Source organism: Cyprinus carpio, chromosome B5 (assembly GCF_018340385.1).
Source record: "Cyprinus carpio isolate SPL01 chromosome B5, ASM1834038v1, whole genome shotgun sequence".
Classification (NCBI taxonomy): domain Eukaryota; kingdom Metazoa; phylum Chordata; class Actinopteri; order Cypriniformes; family Cyprinidae; genus Cyprinus; species Cyprinus carpio.
The window spans coordinates 3,681,959-3,704,047 of record NC_056601.1 but is presented as its reverse complement, the minus strand read 5'-3'; the positions used below and the strand labels follow the sequence as shown (position 1 = coordinate 3,704,047).

The 22,089-nt window shown below is 35.7% G+C and overlaps 2 protein-coding genes across 28 annotated transcripts in view; both read left to right on the top strand.

The window, feature by feature from the left end:
- The first annotated feature begins 1,140 nt into the window (after positions 1-1,140).
- LOC109102204 (protein transport protein Sec24C-like) lies at positions 1,141-15,152 on the top strand. Of its 3 annotated transcripts, XM_042723663.1 has the most exons (22): positions 1,148-1,265; positions 1,400-1,440; positions 2,555-2,810; positions 2,889-2,962; positions 3,663-3,731; positions 3,829-3,940; positions 5,336-5,463; positions 5,659-5,794; positions 5,893-5,996; positions 6,734-6,846; positions 6,942-7,133; positions 7,226-7,316; positions 7,422-7,526; positions 7,624-7,791; positions 9,779-9,875; positions 10,158-10,306; positions 10,466-10,604; positions 11,255-11,376; positions 11,891-12,070; positions 12,901-13,098; positions 14,035-14,124; positions 14,306-15,152. In XM_042723663.1, the coding sequence occupies exons 3-22, from the start codon at positions 2,576-2,578 to the stop codon at positions 14,444-14,446; spliced, it is 2,643 nt and encodes an 880-aa protein (XP_042579597.1). In that variant the 5' UTR covers positions 1,148-1,265; positions 1,400-1,440; positions 2,555-2,575; the 3' UTR covers positions 14,447-15,152. The 3 variants fall into 3 exon arrangements, with proteins under 3 accessions (XP_042579596.1, XP_042579598.1, XP_042579597.1); XM_042723662.1 differs by having other exon boundaries at positions 1,141-1,440; XM_042723664.1 differs by having other exon boundaries at positions 1,147-1,440; positions 11,267-11,376.
- A 922-nt stretch (positions 15,153-16,074) lies between these two features.
- Positions 16,075-22,089, top strand: part of camk2b1 (calcium/calmodulin-dependent protein kinase (CaM kinase) II beta 1) — a 59,249-nt gene continuing 53,234 nt past the window's right edge. For 11 of the 25 annotated variants that reach the window (XM_042723680.1, XM_042723672.1, XM_042723669.1 and 8 more), the window contains exons 1-2: positions 16,076-16,352; positions 19,662-19,756. In XM_042723680.1, coding sequence (XP_042579614.1) covers positions 16,291-16,352; positions 19,662-19,756 — 157 coding nt within the window. In that variant the 5' untranslated portion in view covers positions 16,076-16,290. Of the gene's footprint in view, positions 16,353-19,661; positions 19,757-22,089 lie in introns of all 25 variants that reach the window. The other 14 variants (XM_042723686.1, XM_042723684.1, XM_042723681.1 and 11 more) reach the window with 3 other exon arrangements.

Here is a 22,089-nt window from a genome sequence, read left to right as displayed (position 1 = left end):
TTCCCCTATAACGAGCCAAAGAATCACTGTTGAGCACCATTTTTGTTGAAGAAATTGTAAACAATCAAGGTGCTTTATGGCACCTCTTATGGTTCTACATAGCACCATTTGACAAAGGCGCTGTACAGCACCTTAAAAGATAAGTGCTATATGGCACTTAAAGTGGTTCCCCTATGATTACGAGCCAAAGAACCACCTTTAGTGCTATTTAGCACCTTTTTTTTTTAGAGTGTAGTCTTCAGCCCTCTTGACCTCATGAATATTACATCAGTGGACTGAGGGCATGCAGAAGAGTAGATGAAATATTTACTACCACTTCCACCTCCATTCTTGTTTTAGGCAAGTGTTTGTTCTTACTATGATGAACCACTGTGTAAATAGCTGGCTTTTATGTGCACATTAACCCTTAAAAGCATGCATGTTTTGCAAGCCAGACACATTAAATTTACAAATGACTGCTGCCATTCTTGCACGAAAAATAAGGTGGCTACATAGAAGAATGCTGTACATAGGAAATTGCACATGGTTCACTTATTTTGCACCAGTCATTGGTTTACTTGCACACTAACATGACACGATCAATGTTATTTATACAATTTTCAGAATTTCTTCTTAGACAATTCATCATAGAAAAGTTATGGAAAGCTTAAGTGGTAGGGCCAAAAAAAAAAAAAAAAAAAGTGGATGAGATAAAGTGTGGTATTCACTTAAGGTTTAATACAGTATTTGTGCATAAAATATGCTGTATTAAGAAGTGTATTTATCCTAAATAAATAAGGTATCATCTAAGCACAGTGATTGTGTAGTGTAAGATTTAGAGGATTTAAATTAATCTGGAAGTATTTACCCATGCATGAGATTTAAAATAAAAAAATATATAAAACGTTTGTAAGCCTATGTTTGTAACTGAACTGAGCACTGGGTGTTTCTAAATAAATAAACAACAAAACTCAATTTAAATTCAATGGTAAATTGAATTGATGTTGGTCAAATTCATTTTAGCAAATATTTTGTAACATATACAATACATTTTACATAGCGTACACACCTATTCATACGTATTTTGAGTCCTTATTTGTCACTGGCCCGTGTAGGGCGGAAGTGTTTGGTGACGCAGTTCTGCCACCTTGAGGTCATAATGATGATATTGCAACTACAATTTGGGTGAGACGTATTCACTGTGCGCACCGTACAGACTTCGCTTTTAGTCCGGAAGACGGAGGGCTTTTGAAAAAAATATATATGGTTTTTCTATGCGTTTTGAGGTTTGTACCATCTGAGCAGTGACGGAGCTGAAGACTGACACATTAAAAATGTGATCTGACGGTAACCAGGCGACCGCTTTCTGCATCAACACCCGTATTTCCGCACTAATACCAGCTATCTCTCTCAATTTCAGGGCGACTCGTGCTGAAATCTCCTAACATGAAGCATCGCATGGTAAAAATTCATTTTCTCAGTACCGTGGAATCAAATACATTGAGACGGATGCGCGCATTTATACCGGAGTGACGTGATGCACGATCAGCTGATCACTGTCTGACAGTATGACTGACATATAAATAGACCGAATATTTATGTATATAAAGAAGCTTTTTAATACAAATTTGAATTACATCATGCATGCCAGAAAGGTTACAGTTTACATACTGGTATTTTGGGCTTAATCTGGGATTATCGTTCCGTTTTATGAAATATGACCCTGGTCCCTGGACCACAAAACCAGTCATAAGGGTGATTTTTTAATTGATATTTAAACATCATCTGAAAGCTGAATAAATAAGCTTTCCATTGATGTATGGTTTGTTAGGATAGGACAATATTTGGCTGAGATACAACTAGCCTTTTTAAAAAAATCTGTAATCTGAGGGTGCAAAATATAGAGAAAATCGCCTTTAAACTTGTCCAAATGAAGTTCTTAGCCATGCATATTACTAATAAAAAATTAAGTTTTGATCTATTTACGATAGGAAATTTACAAAATATCTTCATGGAACATATCTTTACTATTTCAATGATTCTTGGCATAATTATTTTTTTAATAATTTTTACACATCCAGTCATAAGTAGCATGGGTATATTTGTAGCAATAGCCAAAAATTTAAGAAAAATATTATATTAAATGTAAATGTAAATATAAAACTATAATATTTATAAAATTTTATAAGATTAAATATAATGAGAATAGCATTTTTATTAAGTTAGAAAAAAAGAAAATTTACCCTACAATACGACATTTAAAAAAAAATAAAAAAAAGCTGGTACAATATCTCCCCTGCACTGTCATGCACTCACTGGTAATGAGAAGCTTCTCTGTGGCATTCCTTGATCGTATTTTAGGGTAAATTTTCTTTTTTCTAACTTAATTAAAATCCTATTCTCATTATATTTAATCTTATACAATTTTATAAATATTATAGTTTTATATATTATATTTTTCTTAAATTTTTGGCTATTGCTACAAATATACCCATGCTACTTATGACTGGTTTTGTGCTCCAGGGTGACAAATGAAAAGGAATGACTTTTCTCTGTAATGTTGTCTTTTATAAAGGTAGATTGAATTGGTCATAGAATGGAGTTTCCTGCAGTAAACCACAGCTATACACATCCACCACCACAGCCATGGGCCGGACAGAGTCCCAGGACCCAGACCATGCCTCCACCCAGCTGTCCATTTCCTTCACATCACTATCCAAACCTGAACCCAGATCAGCAGAGTGTGACCCCCATGACCCACACGACGGAAACCACAGCAGGCCATCGGCCTCAGTCACTGTCCTGGGACCCCTCACAGCAAAGCTACCAGGGTAAGATCTTTGAACATCTCAATCTATTGCTGTCTTATGGAAGAAAATGCTAATGTTTTTGATCCTGTCTTGTCGCAGGAGTGTTAAAGCCCGTTCCTGAGATGACAAATATGACGAATCAAGGAATGCCACAAAGGAGCTTGTCATTACCAGTGAGTGCATGACAGTGCAGGGGAGATCGGGGGATATTGTACCAGCTTTTTTTTTTCTTTTTTAAGTCGTATTTCAGGGTACATTTTCTTTTTTTCCAAACTAATTAAAATCCTATTCTCATAAAATTTTATAAATATTATATTTTATATATGACATTTTTCTCACCTTTATCTGATATTAAATCATTTAGCTGTCCCAGATTAATATGCATTGAAACCAAAATTCTCACTGTAATACTACATTATAACAAAAAATTATTAAATCTTTTTTAAAGTAAAATACAATAAAATATATTTTAAAATAAGAAAAAAAAATAGTTTCTACTAGTGACAGTGTAAGCATCTGTCATTATGGTGAACTTTTATCACTAATTTAGTGATTTAATAAAAACTAAAAAAAAATAAAACAAAATAGTCATTATATAAAACAATTAAAGACATAACATAAGAAAAGTTCTGGGAATTCAGAAATATCTCAATTAAAAAGTTGTAACAATCACACTTCTTTTTCCCAGACAGAGTGAACTTTAATAGTAAGTGCTCTCTTTAAGTGTCATCAGTATGGCTTGAATGTAATTGATGAAAAGCTAGGATGTGATAGAAATTTAGTGTTACATTTGCAGTCTTATACAAGCATGTGGCCCACATGATCTGTACTAAATTTACTGAAGGATCACTTTCTTTTCCTCTCTTTTGTCAGACGAGTCCAGTGTCAAATTCTAAGACAGAGTCTCGGTACGGCCTGGATCCTCAGATTCTACCCAGTGTGGTAAATGAACCGGCCCTCTTATTCTGTAATGTTTCCATCAGGACAGCTCAGGTATCTGTATGGTTTCTCAGTGTCTAAATGTCTCTTAACTGTTCAGGTCCAGGTGATTAAAGAGGACAGGATCCAGTGGGAGGGGAAAGTGTTTGTTTCAGAATGCAGATCTTCAGTTCCCCCTCTCTCCTCAACACAATGCACCCTGGAGGACAGAGGTACTGTCTCTGCGGCCTGGTTCAGCCCGCGTTATCTTTTGACTTCGTTCCCAAATTCACATGAAAAATAAATGTGATGCACCTGGTTTTCTTATCACAACAGCGTTTGTTGTACTTTTGTTGAAATTATTTTGAGCTTAACTGACTTTCAGACAGTGATGGAGCCAGACACACAAAGGTAATGAAATATTGGCAGGTGTTGTTCTTATAATGAGACATCATGATAACCTCAAACACAGCTGCTGTTTTTCAGTCTCATAAATACAGCAGCACATTAGCGGTGGAGTCCTGCTGACACTAGGACAAACACACAGTATGCTTTGCATTTCCATTACAGCTTCAATGTTCTTTCGGTAACAAGGTCCATTAGTTATGTTAGTTAACTACTTTAGTTAACATGAACTAAGCAAGAACAATCCTTCTACAGCATTTATAAATCGTAGTTAATGTTAATTTCAACATTTACTAATGCATTATTCAAATCAAAAGTTGTGCTTGTTAACATTAGTTAATGCACTGTGAATTAGCATGAACTAACAATGAATAACTAACATTAACAAAGATTAATAAATACAGTAATAAATGTATTGCTCATGTTAATTAATACATCAACTAATATTAACTAATGGAACCTTATTCTAAAGTGTTACCGTTCTTTCTTTAATTAGGCTGTTTTTAAAGTAATAATATGATATTTTTTATTATTAATAATAATAATATAATAAATACTATTATTACTACTACAGCTAATAATTATGATTTAAATGCTCTTTGGCCAAATACAACATGACCTGGCACCAAAAACATAATTATCAATTGATGAGCATTAAAAATTAATAATAATAATTTAAAGGTTAACATTTTAATGCTTTTGTATTGTTATAATGTCAGTAGTATTTGAAAAAGAACAACGTGTACAAATATCCTTGTTTATCATCAAAATGTAAAACTACAGATCTTACTTCTGCATTTTTGTATCTCTAACCATAAATAGTCAGATCGAACCCAGTGCATTATGGGTGTTGAAGTTTCCCTACCTTTTTGGAAAAGGTAACACCACAGTTTATTTTTTCAATTTTTTCTAGTCACGTAGCAATTTAAAAAATAAATTTGTCTTTCTACTGCATAATTTCTGCAGCCAAGTTTTATTAAAAGCCAATCTTATCACCTCTTTAAATTTAAAACATTTAGTGCAGTTTGGTCCTTATGGTTTTCTTTTTCTAATTCTTACTTTTTAATCACCAGTCATTAGAGAGTGTTGCTTTCTGGTCTGAGATGTTGTAGTTAGTTGCGGAATCTAGCAAAACCTTCGGTTGTTATAAGTGAAAACAAGATTATAATATTGTGCGACACAATGCATAATCACTTTTTTTTGTTGTTCCCTGTGCTTCACAGGTAATGCAACACCTCGTTTTATCCGCTGCACGTCCTACAGCTTCCCTGTGGAGGCTCAGTCAGCTCAGAAGAGTCATCTCCCGCTGGGTGCAATCGTGTGTCCGCTGGCCAGGCCGGAAAAAGGAGAAGTATGTTTGGAAAAAACAGTAAAGTTTAGAATGATTACGATATCCTCAAAAACGTCACTTTTATTTGTCTTCTTTGCTAGGATGTTATTTGTGAGTCATTCTGTCATCTTGAGAAATCTCAATCACCTTCACGTACTCTTCAGTGTTTCACTGTGGCCTGCTCTTGTAAACATGCTATGTGAATGTTTTCCACAGTGTGATGTGCCAGTTTGTGAGGCGGGAGATTGTGTTAAGGGCTGTGCACACTGCGGGGCCTTCATGAGCCCTGCTATGAGCTGGCAGGACTGCGGGCAAAGATTCTACTGCCCTTTCTGCCACAAACTCAATGAAGGTAAGTGTTGCTCGGCCTGCAGTCATTCTCAATTTTCGGTTAAAGCTGTGCACATATGTCCTTCCATCTTTACTCAAGTATGTATTTGTTTTTCATAGTGCCATGGCAGTCCTATCAGCCCACTAATCAGGGACGCCGTGTCGACTGCGAAAAAAAACCTGAGCTCAGTCTTGGCTCATATGAGATCCTGGAAAAACAGACGGTTTTGAACTTAATTTTTCTCTTTTTTTATACTGTATGTAACTGTATTAAATTTGATTATACATCAGTATTTAATAAAAAATTGACTGTAGGGTTAATATAAACAGCTAGTTCAAAGCATGATCATGTTTTTTTTTAAATATACACTACCATTCAAAATGTTGAGGTCAGTAAGGTTTTATTTATTTACTTATTTTTTATTGGCAAGGACACATTCAGTTGAAAAGTGATAGTAAAACATTTAGAATATTATTACAAAAGATTTCTATTTCACATAAATGCCGTTGTTTTGAATTTTGTATTCGTTAATCCAGAAAAGAAAGTATCATGGTTTTCACGAAAATATTAAGCAGCACAATCATTTTCAACACTGATAATAATAATAAATGTGCATCAAATCAGCATATCAGAATGATTTCTGAAGGAATGTGTGACACTGATGACTGGAAATTCAGCTTTGCATCACAGGAATAATTTCATTTTAACGTACATTAAAAGAGAAAGCAGTTATTTTAAATTGTAATAACGTTTAACAATATTACTGTTTTACTGTAATTCTTAATGAAATAAGTGCAGCCTGTGTGAGCATAGGAGACTTATTTAAAAATATTCGTAAAATATCTTACAGACTCTAAACTTTTGAATAGTAATGTGCATACAGTAGTCAGCTTTTATACTGATCCCAGTTTTATCTAAATTGTTGAATAGCCCTGACTTCCACTATGATCTACTTAACAGGGTAAAGCTGCTGTGTTGCTGCTGGCGATAGATGTGTCTGCCAGTGCGATGAGAGCGGGGCAGCTAGACCACATCTGTAAGCAGATTAGTTCTCAACTGCAAGCTTTAAATGGGTAAGGGACGTTAACGTTTACAATTATTTTCACAATCATGTCCATTCCTAATGTTTGAAATCTTGACTTGTGAATGGCTTCTTTCTTTGTTTTAGGCCTGGAGAAACTGACCGATCAGATCTTCGAGTGGGTTTGATGACCTATGACAGCCGGATCCATCTGTATAACCTGAGTCCAGCTCTGTCCCGCCCTCACATGATGGTCATCACTGACTGTGAGGAGCTGGAACTTCCTGTGGTGGAGGGCCTTCTGGTGCCACTGAAAGACTGCAGACACATTCTTGAGAGGTTTTGAAACTGCGTTTGTTCTGCTAATATAATTATTTAAAACGAGCAAAATAGTCAACAATATTGTTAACTATTCCTTTCTTCTTGGGCAGAGTTCTACAGGAAATTTCACTTTTCAACCCTGAGCCGGATAGATCTGGCTCACAAGAGCTTTCTGTTTCTGCAGGGCTGAAGATTCTTCAGGCAAGAGCGTTAATATGAGTCTTAAACATGCGCATGTACTTGCTGAAAAATTCAGTGTGTGTGCTGCAAATGTTGATTTATAAATCTCCTGCGTCTCATTTCAAGGATGCAGCATCTCCAGGAAAATTATTGATATTCCATTCCTCACCTGTTTCTGAAGGCTCAAATCAGAAAAGCGCCTCAGGTTTCTTCGGCTCTAGCAAAGTGAAGGTGAATTAAAGAACATGCAGTTTTTCCACAATATTGTCCATCATTTTAATTATCTAAAAGTGTTTTATTTATCTGCTTCCTCTTGGTTTCATATTAGTCCATCTTCCAAGGACCAGATTCTTCGATCTCATTGGCTAAAGAATGTGTCAGTCAAGGCTGCAGCGTGCACATCTTTGTGTTCTGCCATCAAGAAGTAGGCGGGGCTTGGCCAGGGCACATCCCCTTTCTCACAGGGGGTGGGGTCATCTGCTATAACAGTCTACAGGTAATAAATGCCATCTGCACTCAGTCGACATCAGTTACACCCTCATGTCCTATTATGTCAGACGAAGAAAACCTTAGAACCCAATTACTTTAAAACTGCTGCACAAATTTGAAAATTCAAAACAACCCTATGGCGGTCTCGAGAATTAGCCTGGAATGTCATAATGGTTTGTACTTGTTAAAAATCTCTGCTGCTAATACAAGGCTTTTGTAGACATCCTGTTAACCAGAAGTGTTACAAAGGTTGTCTTCCTGCTCTATCATCATAGTCCCCCTGAGCAAGCCACTTGCCTTTTCAAAGAGGACCGTCCCTGCAATTAGAGCACTGAAGTAATGGATGAAAAATGTCTGTTAAATGATAACATGACCATGATACCATGTAACGAGATAACAAAGACTCAGATTTACTGGAAATGTGTAGAATCAAGCTGTTTATCTGGTTGCTATGGCTCCTTCATCGCCGGTCCTGATTTCTGCTGTGTTGCCATGGTGGCATTCTTTTATTATATTTTTCATGTTGTACTATATGTAGTGTGTAGTATATTTAGGGCCCTAAACGTGGACATAATTTCCATAAAAATGGAATTTACTGTGTAACACGGAATGTCATGGAATTTGCCAAATTTTGGACGAATAGATAAAAAGTAAGTCAGTAAACTTAAATCAAAACGCAATATAGACTAAGGTCTGTGAATATAAACCTGCAAAAGACTGTTTAAATATGAATCCTGCTTGCTCTGCGTGTTTGTGTGAAAGAACGGCGTAGACATGCAGGTTAATTTACTACATACTGAAGTATGATTTTCCAACCTCTGATATGAGTATGAGTACATGAACACATACATGAACACATAACTTTATCTCTAGAACTGCTCTGAGAGTCACTTTATGATCATTTTACCATTTCTTTTGAGAAAAAACTATTGTCATATCATATACTAACAGAAACTAAAGGTCTTCACTGCAACCTGTCAAAATAAAAGTTCAGTTTAACTTGAAGAAACTGTAACAGAAATATATTAATTAATTAAATGATAGTGCTACTACAAATAATACAATTATTATTAAAACATTATTTTTTAAGGAATGTTTTCCAGGAAAATTTACCAGAATTTAAATGAATTCAAATACAGGTATTTCTGGAAAATAAATAAATAAAATAATATTTCTTAAAATAAAATTAATTAATTAGGGATACTTTTGATTATTAAAATTTAATGAAAATGGAATCCAGCAAAACAAATGAAAAACAGAATTTGGTAAAAATAAAACTGAATTTGAAAAAAAACAGGGCCTTAAAAATAATTTTTCGTTGAATGTTTAATAAATTACTGAACTTATGTAAATCATGATTTCAATTTATTACACATGCTATTTTATTATTAAAAATTTTTTATTATTTAAACAGAGTCTAGGTAAATTAAACCGAAACAAAAACAAAAAATGGAATCCAGAAAAATGTAAACGGAAAAAATGGAATTTGGAAAATAATAAAACAGAATTTTGGCAAAAATAAAACAGATTTCATAGGGCCCTAAGTATTATACTCTCATGTTCAGTATAATACGACTAGCGACCTGTCAGATGTCTTGTTTTGTGTAATGCGATTGTCACATATTCTTTTATTTCTATCTTTGTTTATGTTTTTCTTTTTTCTCATAAGCAATCATAATTTTTAGGTTTTTCATTGACTTTCTAGTAACAAACTGTCAATGTCTTAAAGAAAGCGACATTACAGCATTAGCAACTAGTCATTTAGCTTGGTTCTGTACACTATGTGGATTTATTGGAATCAGAATGAATTTTTCAGGAGTGATGTTTTCAGAATGTGGTTGTCACTTCTATAAATAACTAAACTTGGACACAGATACACACTTTATTCTGTGCACTTCCTGCTGTGTGAAGAGAACCGGATTAAGCACTCGAAGATTGACAACCGTATTTAATGTCATTTCATACTAAATCTTTCCATGTACTTTTCTTTGCAGTCGGAGATGGAACAGGAACGCTTCCGAGCTGATCTGAGCAGATGTGTGAATATGCAGATGGCCTTCAAAGTTCAGCTCAGAGTTTTTGTCAGTAAAGGTAATCAAAGGGGCGTATAAAAGAATCTTAAAGGTTATTACCAACTAAATGTTAAGACTGTAGTTTAGCTTTGAATTCGTTTTTTGAAATGTAATCAAATTAGACACAGAGTGTACATATATAGGTCAAAGTCTATATAAAACAATCAGTCAAGTATCAAATCATTTGAGTACTTGAATGAATAGTCACTTGTTTGTAACTTGAATTGGATGCACGAGTGCCAGATGTTATTTGTAAATAGCTGGTGGGTATATTAACAGCTCAATCGCTGTGTTTCTGCAGAGATGCACATATCTGGTTGCTATGGCTCCTTCATCGCCGGTCCTGACTCCTGCTGTGTTGCCATGGCAGCGCTTGATTGGCGCACAGCTCTGGCATTTGAGTTCACTCACAACAAGTCTTTGGATGAAACGAGGGGTGTAGCCATACAGGTAGTATTGATGTGATGATATAAAATCATAAATTATCATATTAGTCAGTCTCAAATTTTGATAAATGACACTTGTCTGAGATTAATGGATATTATAAATAATTTGATGTGTTGTTCATTTAATATATTGGTTTGATTGTCTTCTCATCTGCTTGTGTAGTTTGTGCTGTCATACAGTAGCTCCTCCGGAGAGAACAGGACACGGATACACACTGTTATTCTGTCCGCTTCCCGGCATCCACTAGACACCTTTAGAAGCAGCCAGGCCGAGACGCTCCTCACATTCTACTGCAAGAAATGTATTCAAAAATATGAATCAAATACCAATATGAAATCAAATTTGACCTTATTTATTTCTTTATATAAAATATGTAATATATTCACTACTGTTTAAAAGTTCCGGGTCATTTTTTAGAGAAATATTACTTTTATTCAGTAAGGATGCACTGACTTGTTTAAAAGTTTCTATAAAAATATTAAGCAACACTGATATTGCAACACTGATATTGATTAAAAAAAATGTTGAGCACCAAATCAGGATATCAGAATGATTTCTGAAGGATCATGTGACACTGAAAATTCAGCTTTGCCATCATAGGAATAAATTGCATTTTAAAATATATTAATATGCAAAACATTTTTGAAAATTGTGGTTATATTTCACAATATTACTGTTTTTATTGAATTTTTGATCAAATGGATACAGCCTTGGTGAACCCCAAACTTTTGAACGGTAGTGTACATATAATATGTAATATAAATACAATAATATTTTTACAGGAATTTGCTTATGTAATAACTTATCATAATTAGCAGTGCATAATCAGTTGTTTTATTGCACTGAGCCCAGTCTTCCTTGTTTTACTTCAGTTTGACTATTTTGCCGTTATAATATTTTTAACTTTATTTTATCTGTGTGTGTGTGTGTGTGTGTGTGTGTGTGAGTCAGTGTATTCATTAGCACTGGAGAGTCCGCTGCAGTCCCTGCGTGAGGACTTACAGACGGAGGTTACTGAGATGTTGGCTTGCTTCAGGAAACAAAGCTGCACTACCTCTGTGTCCCCAGGACAGGTGCGTTCTTCATATAGATCTCTCTCTTAAGCTTCATAAGGTACTGGACCAGCACACGCTTTTGAATATTCGGATACTCTAGAGTTGTATCATACAGTTTCAGATGACGTTATAATTTAGAAATATTAAACCATGATTTGCTGATACCAATTAAAAAGTAAGGTCCTACCATTTTCAGTCCAATTAATTTTTAATTGCTTAAATAAATAGTCACCTTTTTGTCACATTGCCTTTTTTTGTGCAAAAAGCCCTAGACAGTTATTAGCAAATTGTGTAATTAGAGCGTAATCAGATATTTTAGGCCCGTGAAGTCTTCTAGTATTTAGGGGAAAAAGTATTTTTAGGAGATGACATACAGTCTAATACACTCAATTAATTTTACGATTCGTTAGCCTATTAATGATGCAGGCACAGATAACAATACTAAGAAGCCATTCTAAGAGATTCCTATTTCATTTGGATAATAGAGTCTTGAATGTCATTCTCCTCTTTGTCTCTTTCTTGGTGTTGTCAGCTGGTGCTGCCTCAGTTTCTGAAAGCCGTGCCTGTCTACATTAACAGCCTGCGCAAAAGCGAAGTGCTGCTGCCTGGGCTGCGGAGCTCTGTACATCAGCGTCTACAGCTGCGTAGCCTCATTGTCTCCATGGACACGCTGAGCACTGCTTCTCAGTTCTACCCACTTATTCTGCCTCTGGTGAGAGACAGACATCTAGAACATTCTGTTCATCCAAATTAGTCACTGAAACGAGACAGTTTCCTTGTCTGTAAGAATTCATAATTCTCAGTTGGATTGTTATGCACATGGCAGAATTTAGAGATGCCACATTCTTCACTACTCTAGCAATAAATGCATCTACTGTACTCTCACTCTCTATTTATAGCATTGTGTTTTTTACTTACTATTTCAAGATTTTTGGCACCAAAGACGGTTATAATTAGGAATGCACAGTATATTATTACCACATTGAATGCTGGCTGATATTAGAAAGTCCTTTCTTTTTTAATTTATCAATGTGTGATCAATATTTTTTTTCCTTTTTATTGTCATTATTACCTAAAGTTAATCAAGCTTTCATTTAAATTAACAGCATTTAAAATAGTTGATTTTAGCTTTAATGTTGTATTCCTCGTTTATTTAGCCATTTATTGACCATAGCAAAAATAAAAAAAAGCTAATTGGCTGGTAATTATATATAAAAAAAAATAATAAAAAATAATAATAATTAAAAGAAATAAATCCAAAAAGTGTCTTAAAATAGACAAAATTGAAACCTATAGTGTCAAAACTGATAAAAACTGTACCTTTAAGGTACTACAGTACAGTACTTTTAAAAGTAGCTTTTTGTGTCTTTTTTGACTTGAATGGGAGCTTAAAGCAATGGAAGCACACCAAACTAAAAAAAAGAGCAAGAAAAATCCATGTCGCATTTTAATACAATGCAAACTCCCTAAAATATTGATGCTTTCTCTCCTGACTGGATGATGACGCCACTGTCTCTGTATTTACCCTTCTCACCCCTGCAGTCTGTCTCTGCTGATAATGCCAACATGCCATCATTAGGGGAAGCCGTGCGCTGTACTGTCTCCAGTCTGGATCCAGGGGGTCTGTATCTGATCTACTGCCCACTGGCACTGCTCCTTTGGGTGGGCAGCTGTGTGCCTCCTCACACTCTTCTACAGCTTTTCAACACCAACTCCTTCTCCTACCTCACATCTGGAGAGGTGAGACGGGGACACACTGAGTTGGCGTTTACATTAGCATTTAGCAGACTTTATCTGAAGTGACTGACAAACGAGAACATTTCATAGAAGCAGTTCATCTAAGAGAGAATCTGAGGGGCGTATACATATACAATTTAATCTGCAGATTTCTACCATAATAGACTACTAGATAATGGGTAATTGAGAAATAGTGGGTTCATGAACTATATATAGGATTAGATATAGATAGTCATAGAATAAATTTACCTTTCAGATGAATCTCTTTTACTGGGATTCTGAATCCAATCTGATTTGTCTGTTATTGGTTATTTAATCATCCATCTAATTTGATGATCAAAACACTATTTCAGTATTGTATATTAATTACACTTCTTTATTAAGAAGTTAAACTCACTAAGGCTGCATTTATTTGATCAAAAATATAGTAATATTGTAAAATAATGTTACACTTTGAAATAACTGTGCGATGTATTTTAAAGTGTCATTTGTTTCTATAAAGGGAAAGCTGAATTTCCGGCAGTCATTACTCCACTGATGTCATATGATCCTTCAGAAATCATTCTGATATGATTATTTAGTGCTTAAAAACATTACTTTTTACTATCAATGTTGAAAACAGTTGCTGCTTAATATTTTTGTGGAAATTGATACCTTTTTTTTATCTAGGATTCTTTGGTAAATAGAAAGTTTTAATAAATAGAAACAGCATTTATTTGAAATAGTAATTTTTTTGTAACATTATAAATGTGTGTGTGTGTGTGTGTGTGTGTGTGTGAGAGAGAGAGAGAGAGAGAGAGAGAGAGAGAGAAACACTTTTCATGTCGAAGTTCCCATTCAAGGCATTTTCTTCATAATGTGTTTTGCACTTCTTGTATTTTAGTGATTTGACTTCTCTTTAGCCTCGTTCATATCATGTGTGTTGTATGTTCTCTGTAGATCAAACTCCCAGTGCTTGAGAACTCCCTCTCCATCGGCACCAGAGCTCTCATATGCTCTCTGCAGTCCTCAGCAGCTGTTACTCTCCAGGTGAATGACTCATACCCTTCATTTGCACAATGTTTAATTTAGGAACTGACAGGATGTGGACACAGAATCAAACCACAGTATTAGATTTGACAGGTTTCCTTTCAAACTCAGTTGTGGCAGGAAAACATGTTTAATAGTTTAATTTGAAAAGTAATTTGAATGTGTGTTTCTTTTTGTTCAGTTAAAACTGGTGCGGGAGGGTGACAGCTGTGAGGAGTCTCTGCAGCGCCTCTTGGTGGAGGACAAGAGTCCTAACGGTGGAGCTTCATACGCTGACTTCCTTTTTCACCTTCATGTCAATGCATTGCGTCTTGTCGTGTGACAGTCACTTCTCATTGACAAGGCTGTGGAATATTTGTAAAGTCCTTTGTGATAGTCCCAGTGTAGTTTACCTTTGGTTTCCTCGATTCCCATTGCTGCTGTTCTTAAATCTATGAGGAAAAAGAATTCTGTCTGGATTTACCATACATTTACCTCTGAAATTTTTACATTTTACAACTTAAGTAAATGCAAACTCGATGTGACCAGCTTGTTTTAAGAGCCATGCTGAATACTAAGATCAGTCCTTTAATTTTCAAGGGCTCAGAATGACTGAATACTGTTTGAACTCCCATCAAAGACTCAGTGATTAATGATTCTCTATTTGAAGTGTGTTTGTGTGTGTGTGTGTGTGTGTGTGTGTGTGTGTGTGTGTGTGTGTGGGTGGGTGGGTCTAGACACGGGTTTGATTTAACATTTGCTCTTGTGTCATGAATATTGGACTCTGAATTGAATTCATGAATTTGCCCAACTGGCAGTGGTGAGTTCGAGTGTGCATGTTAATATTTTTCAAGCAATAATATATTCATTGATTTTTCGGTCTCATTACACCTCAATATTTAATGTCTTGATAAAACCCCAGATATTTTTCAAAGGGCCATCAGGATGTGGACCTAACACTTTACGGTTTTAATCACTTACATAACATTTCTTTTGTATGAAGAAGATACTTTTCTCTCCAAAATAATGAATAAATAACTGTAAACGTGTGACTGGCTCTGAATCCTTCTCGGCCGAATCTCTTTAGCGTTGATCTTCTTTCCAATGTATGTTCTTGTGAATTTCTGCCCCTGCTCCAGAGAGAACCGAAAGACAGCGAGAAACACTCCTAATGAGTCATACCAAGTCTAATTAGTGTAATTGGGGTTAATGATGTTGACATTGAGCTGAATATGAAATATCCGAGTGGGCGTCTATGTTCATTATATAATGGTTGAAAACACCCACCCACACACACACACACACACACACACACACACAGAACTAAATTAGCAATGTAAACATGATGGAACCTATTACCTAAAAAAAAAATCAATTTAAAAATAAAAAATAACCAGTTTTCTCATACTTGTTTTCACAAGGTAACACTTTGTGTATTGCATATGCTTGTGAAAGGTCAGTGGAAGCCAACAAAAGCCATGTCAGTCATCAGTCCCCTCCGTGGAAAAAACCATATTACCATGTATCCTTGTGAATGCAAAAGACAACATTATGTTCCTGTCATGCATATAATAACACTTTATTTGTATGGAGCCTTGCTTATAATGGAGCACAAAGTGCATAAGGGAGCATAAAACAGAATAAATAAAAAACAGAAATACGCACTTAAAATGGAATAAAATGAATACAATTAAAACGTAAAAAGTATATTGTATAGTTTTCGAAATGCTAAACTCACGATGTTTGTTATGCATGCATTCAAAATATTTTATGTCCATCTACCATCGATGCTTTATTTATATTTCTTTTGGTTTACACGACTCTATCACGATTACGAAATAAGAGCTCATCGAAATACAAATAGCCCCCCTCGTGGTTTGTCCCTATTTGGAGTTACAATAACAGTACCCCAGCAGCGCGCCCACGCACGCACGCCTGCCGCCGATAGGTGGCGCTCGCGCAGTCTATTTTGAAGGCAGGCTATTGGAGCACAGCGCGGGGGTGAGGACGCCCGCCGTCAGCATACACGCTGCCCTACTCAACCATTAACCTGTCATTTCAAGACATAGCAGGCTTTTTTGAGCGCAAAATCGAGGTGAATATCCAGGACGCTCTTGCTCGCCGAACTGAGGACGATTTTTAATTCTTAAAGAAGGGTGTCCGAGTCCGAGTCCGAGAGGGGAAGACATGGCCACGACTACATGTACGCGCTTCACGGACGAATATCAGCTGTACGAGGAGCTGGGCAAGTGAGTATCACGAGGTTGTCGGTTGTGCATGTGTGGAACTGTCCTGCATGGAGATTGCATGATGATATTTGGGCAGGGGAAGCGAACTGACAGCCACCGCGAGGTGTGGTGGTGCCCCGATAAGCGTGCTGTCACTGAGGGAGGAGATAGACACGCTCAAGTCCTGCCAAGATCCGCTGACCAGCACTCAGTCCTGCTAATATGATTTCAAAACAACCCACTTACCGCAGATGCAACAAATATTGATCAGTGCAACGCCCCTTGAGCTGCTATTTCATGCTCGGATGTAAACGTAAACATGCACGTGCAAAATTCAGTGTGCGTTTGGCATTTTCACAAAACTAGTCATAAGGGGCAATTTTTGGATAGTGAGATGTATACATTATCTGAATGCTGAAAAAATAAGCTTTCCATTGGTATATGGTTTGTTAGGACAATATTTGGCCCAGATACAATAATTTGAAAATCTGCAATCTGAAAGTGCAAAAAAATCTAAATATTGAGAAAATCGCCTTTAAAGTTGTCCAAATTAAGTTTTTAGCAAATTACAAATCAAAAATTTAAGGTAGGAAATGTACAACATGTTTTCATGGAACATGATCTTTACTTAATATCCTAATGATTTTTGGCATAAAAGAAAAATCAATCATTTTGACACATACTATGTATTTTTGGCTTTTGCTACAAATATACCCCAGCTACTTATGACTGGTTTTGTGCTCCAGGATGTCACGTATGATATAGCGATGTCCGAAATGTGAACTAATCGTTGATTCGGATCCTTTAACGGACTCGGTTGATCCGGTTCACAAAACCCTTCCGTACTGTTTGTTCACGAGTCTGAATCGGTGCGAGAGGCTCTCGAATGAACTCTCAAATGTTGTATGCATTTGGGCTGAACCGATAAAATATTTGCAATTTTTAGGATAACTTTATTTGAGTAGCAGGGATATTAGCAAATAAGACGTACTGGAACTATGCTTGCGTCTTGACTGTAAGACAGGTTTATCTCAGATTGGAAAACTGCATTTGATTCAAATGGGAGGGAAAAAAGTTGTGGTGTAAATGAATTTAAATTTTTGTATTGCAAATGCAAATAATATTTAGGCTTTAAGTAATTTTTAAGAGATAAAACACTTTGATTTTAGGAAGTGGTGAGATGTTAAACGTTTTCGAGCTCTTAATATTTTGCTCTGTCATGGCCTAATTGAATCATTGAATTGTTATTTTGAATCGGTTCTTTGAAATGAACTGTTTGGAAAAAAAATATTCGTGTAAAGGAGTCGAAAAAGACTACTACTATAAAAACTTCTACTATTATGATGGCCTATTTCATATTCTTAATTATTATCGCATATAACATTTACCCAGAAAATAATTATTTGTAACAACCAAATTAATGCCTTGATAACCATGAGACATTTAATCTGAGTTTGTTTAGTCAGTGCTTTATATGCATGTAAGTGCATAGCTGTCTGGTTTTGACCATCTCTTTAGTTTAAGTTTTTAGAACTGGGATTAAATGTAGAGGTCATGTAAATTCCCTCTGGCAATGAGTGAATGGTGAGACAATGCAGAAGAGAAATGAAGAGCAAGGATTTGGGTGAGGAAACATAGTGATGCTTTCACGGATCTAAAAGGGCAGCAGGGCAGGAGTCTCATCACCCCTCAGGCCTTAGGTCTAGCAGAATCATACAAATTGCACATTGCTGCTCAAACCAGCAGAAATATGCAGATATTATGTGACCTGTGACAGCACATTGTAGTCCAGAATCGCATGTGACCTGTGTGTTTGTGTCTCTTTTAGCCAGTAGCTCCAGTCGTCCCAGTAATGCAGGGAGAGGTGGTTTTAGAGGAGGAGCTGGAGTCTTTGTGTCTCTCTCTTACACACACACACACACACACACACACGCACACGGTTCTTATAAATCATTTTAATAGACATCAGGGGCTTTAACTGGCCTGACAAAAAATAGGCCCTATTGAAGAGCACTTACGGTTGACTGTGTTTTGTTAAATACTGCCTAGAGACGACCCTTGCCATGATTGGCAGTGGTTTTGTTGATTTAGGTATTTTTTGATGCCACCAATCTATTGTCCACACTAAGAACAGGGATGTTTTTAGAAAGTCAAGCACTGTGGCAGGCAGCACTGTGTTCATTTACTCGCTAACAGCCCATGATCCAGTGTTTTCAGTGTCTCAGAGCAGCTTGCTTCCCAACAAATTCTGCTCCTTCTCTGCAGCTGCTTTAAACTGATTTGTAATGAGAAGCACTTATAATGGCTGTTGTCAACAAAAGAGAAGCTTTAATGGAGTTTTCTGCCAAAAATGTATGCCTGATGGTTTCACATTTGAAAATAAACATTAAATATTAGTACTGTAAATAATTTTTTTTCTTAAATACTAGATTTTAACTATACCGTTAAACATAATAGTAATAATTCTAATTTTAATTAATATTTAATTTACTACTGCTACTATTTTTTACTAACTTAAAATAATAAGAAATATTAAAAAAATAAAGAAAATTACTATTGTAATATTCTAATATTATTATTGTAATCTATTTTTTTTATTAATTCTTATTGTTATTAATATGGAAATTGCAATCCCAGTTATTATCAGAAAAAAAAAATTGCAATTAGTTGTATTCCTTACAAATCCTTCATAGAAGAGTTTCAGCTTATTTGTGCAATACTGCCTATTTGAGTTTTATCAAAACTCATGTGTGATAAACATAAGATGAGTGTAAAAACAGGCAAACGTCATCTACATCACAGTGTTTGTATTATTGCGTAAAAGTAGATTTTGCAAAGATGTTGTTTTAGGCCCGGGCGTCTTTCTCACCATATGGCTTTCTGACTCTGCATAAGTTGTGAAAACCTATTACACATGACAAACCTACTCTACTGTTTTATTCATATAACACAAACCCAGTTGAGTATAATTTATTAATTCAGGCCTCCAGAATTAGCTCTTGTTTTAGTGGCATCAGCCTTCACAGTCGAACAGCCACTACTGCTAAAGAGTCCGACAGTGTGATGTAGGGATGTTTGCGATGAATAAGTAATACGCTGTGTTTAACATGGTTGGGGGGTGCATTATCTTACTCTCTTTGCTTCTCTTGATTTCCTCCTGAAATGTTAAAAACAAACACCAAACACGCTGCCAGGGTGTTTAATGTTTTAAATTAAAATTTCCATACAACAGAAGCTTCACTGTCAACATGTAGAACTATTATGGCTATGTTGCTATTATACTATCATGACTTTATACTTGAAGTCTCAATTAATTTGTGTTTTTCCCAGGGGAGCGTTTTCAGTGGTGCGACGATGTGTGAAGTTGAGCACGGGCCAAGAATACGCCGCCAAAATCATCAACACCAAAAAACTCTCCGCGAGAGGTTAGTCAATTCCTGAAGATGTTCTGAAACGTTCAACGTTTTTTTTTTTTTCGTAACAGTATAACGGAGGGGTTTTAATTTCTAGGAACAATTTTAAAACTTCATACAACGTGAACATGTGAAACATAGTCATTTAATGTTGCAATGTTACCGAAGTAACGAAAGATCGTTTCTTCTTTATTGTGACACACTTCCGAGTGAGACGGATTATTTAAAAATAAAAAAAAATATTTTGGGAACTTGGTTCTATCCATTGGTTGTGACATTGCGATTAAAAAAATTGTGATTGCTGAATAAATGCACTTAATTTGGAATTATTAGAATTACTATTAGGAATTTCACTGTTATAATATATTTTTGTTTGTTTTAACAGTTTTCAAAATGTAGACAGAGAGAGTGCATAAGTCTTTGATATGAACTTATATAATAAATAGCCTATTATAAATCAGCACAATAGATGAGGTAAAATAAACCATGTGTACGAATCAAAATTCTGTTGATTTGTGCTAATTGGTGAAAGTTCAATTACTGAAATGCAAAAATAAATTTCTCAAATGATGACAATCAATTTAGGCAAAAATCATTTTTATCAGTTTAAACATTATAAAGCATGAGGAGAATATAACTAAGATTTCATTGATTAAAACTAGACTAAAATTTGACCAAACAAAAACAGGACAAAGTCGACTAAACATGATGATAACTTGCGTATATTTGACGCAAGACTAATTTGAAAAGACTACAACTAAGACTAAATTAAAAAAATGGTTTACAAAATTAACACTAGGCCTACATGGTACTTTTATATGTAGTATGGTACTGAAAAATGACCATTTTCATGTACTGAAGTATTTAAGTCAAAGGATACCATGGTACCATTTCCAAAAAACATGTTAGGATTCCTTTGTAAATGCTTAAAAAAACAATAACGGAACACTCAAAGTTCCACAAAATGCTCATAACTATATTTAAATCTGCTTCCATGGTTACTGTCAGCGCCAATAGCAGATCCAAGCACCATGGCACCAATGAAATGGCAGAAAGAGATTTTCAGTTTTTACGGCATCCCGCTGTTGAGGGGTGTAAATCTTTTTATGCCCTTCTGTCCTCCCTCCTGAAACTTGAAGCCAGCAGTTGCTTTGCTAAAGTGTCATCCTCATCATGTCCCCTCGGCTGTGTGGTTATTGTGGTGAGAATGTGTAATGTGGAGAACAAGCACTTGACATGTATTTGATTCCACAGGCGCAGGAAAACCATTTTAAAATAGGCCCAACAGCCCTCTAAATACAGCCTGTGTGGAAAGACACGTTGCTTTCTGATTGCGTGCTCAGAGGAAATCAAATTAAGGTTGGGAATGTAGAGTTGTAAGATTAGTCTTTTAGTTGTTAACCTCCTTGATGCAGACAAGTCTGGCCATTAAAAACCTGTAAAGATTAAGTCCTGGTCAGATTTTCTTTTGTGTGTGTGTGCTTTTTTTTTTTTTTTAAATACACTTTGACATGAATTCATAAACACTACCATCCGAAAGGGTTAATATGATTATTTTTAATGCTTTTGAAGGCTGCTGATACTTGATTAAAAATACAGTAAAAACAGTATTAGCAATAGTACAATAGTATAGCTATTTTAATATATAGGCATATATATATGTGTGTGGGTGTGGGTGTGTGTGTGTGCGTGTATGTGTATATATATATATATATATATATAAAATAATAATAATTCCTGTAATGCAAAGCTGAATTTTCAGCAGCCATTACTCCAGTCTTCAGTGTCACATGCTCCTTCAGAAATCATTTTCATATGCTGATTTGGTGTTAAAAAACAATTATTTTCAGTGTTGACACATTCTTGATGGGTTTCGTGAGCTTCACCCCAGCATTTTTCTTTTATTGTAGCTTTGTGTTATTGTACCATTTTGTCATGAAAAGCAAATATAGGATGATCAATGTTTACAGTGTTCAAATTGACATTTATTTGGCACAATCTAGCGTTGCGGTGGGTCGTGTAGATTAGGAGTGACTGTCTTTAGGGTGAGAGTTACTCTGAGGAGAGAGAAACAATATGATCTGTCAAGGGGTTAGAAGGAGGGTGGGCATGAGAGAGGGAATGTGACCTAGATATACAGAAAGGGAAAGAGTGGGAGAGAGAGAGAGAGAGAGAGAGAGAGAGAGAGAGAGAGAGAGAGAGAAGGAATCAACATGAATGACTGTTTGAGAGAAAGACACATAAAGGGAGGGCTGACAGTGAAGGCACCTTTGGCACTTAGCAGCTGTGTGTGTGTGTGTGCGTATGCATGTGAAAGAGAGGCAGAGAACAAGCATAGTTACATG

What these genes read in the sequence shown, in the direction of transcription:
- LOC109102204 (XM_042723662.1), top strand. Translation starts at nt 2,576, where the DNA reads ATGGAGTTTCCTGCAGTAAACCACAGCTATACACATCCACCACCACAG. An exon ending in CGAGGGGTGTAGCCATACAG is followed by an intron (nt 10,307 to 10,465) that starts GTAGTATTGATG and finishes CTGCTTGTGTAG; the next exon opens with TTTGTGCTGTCATACAGTAG. An exon ending in CCTACCTCACATCTGGAGAG is followed by an intron (nt 13,099 to 14,034) that starts GTGAGACGGGGA and finishes TGTTCTCTGTAG; the next exon opens with ATCAAACTCCCAGTGCTTGA.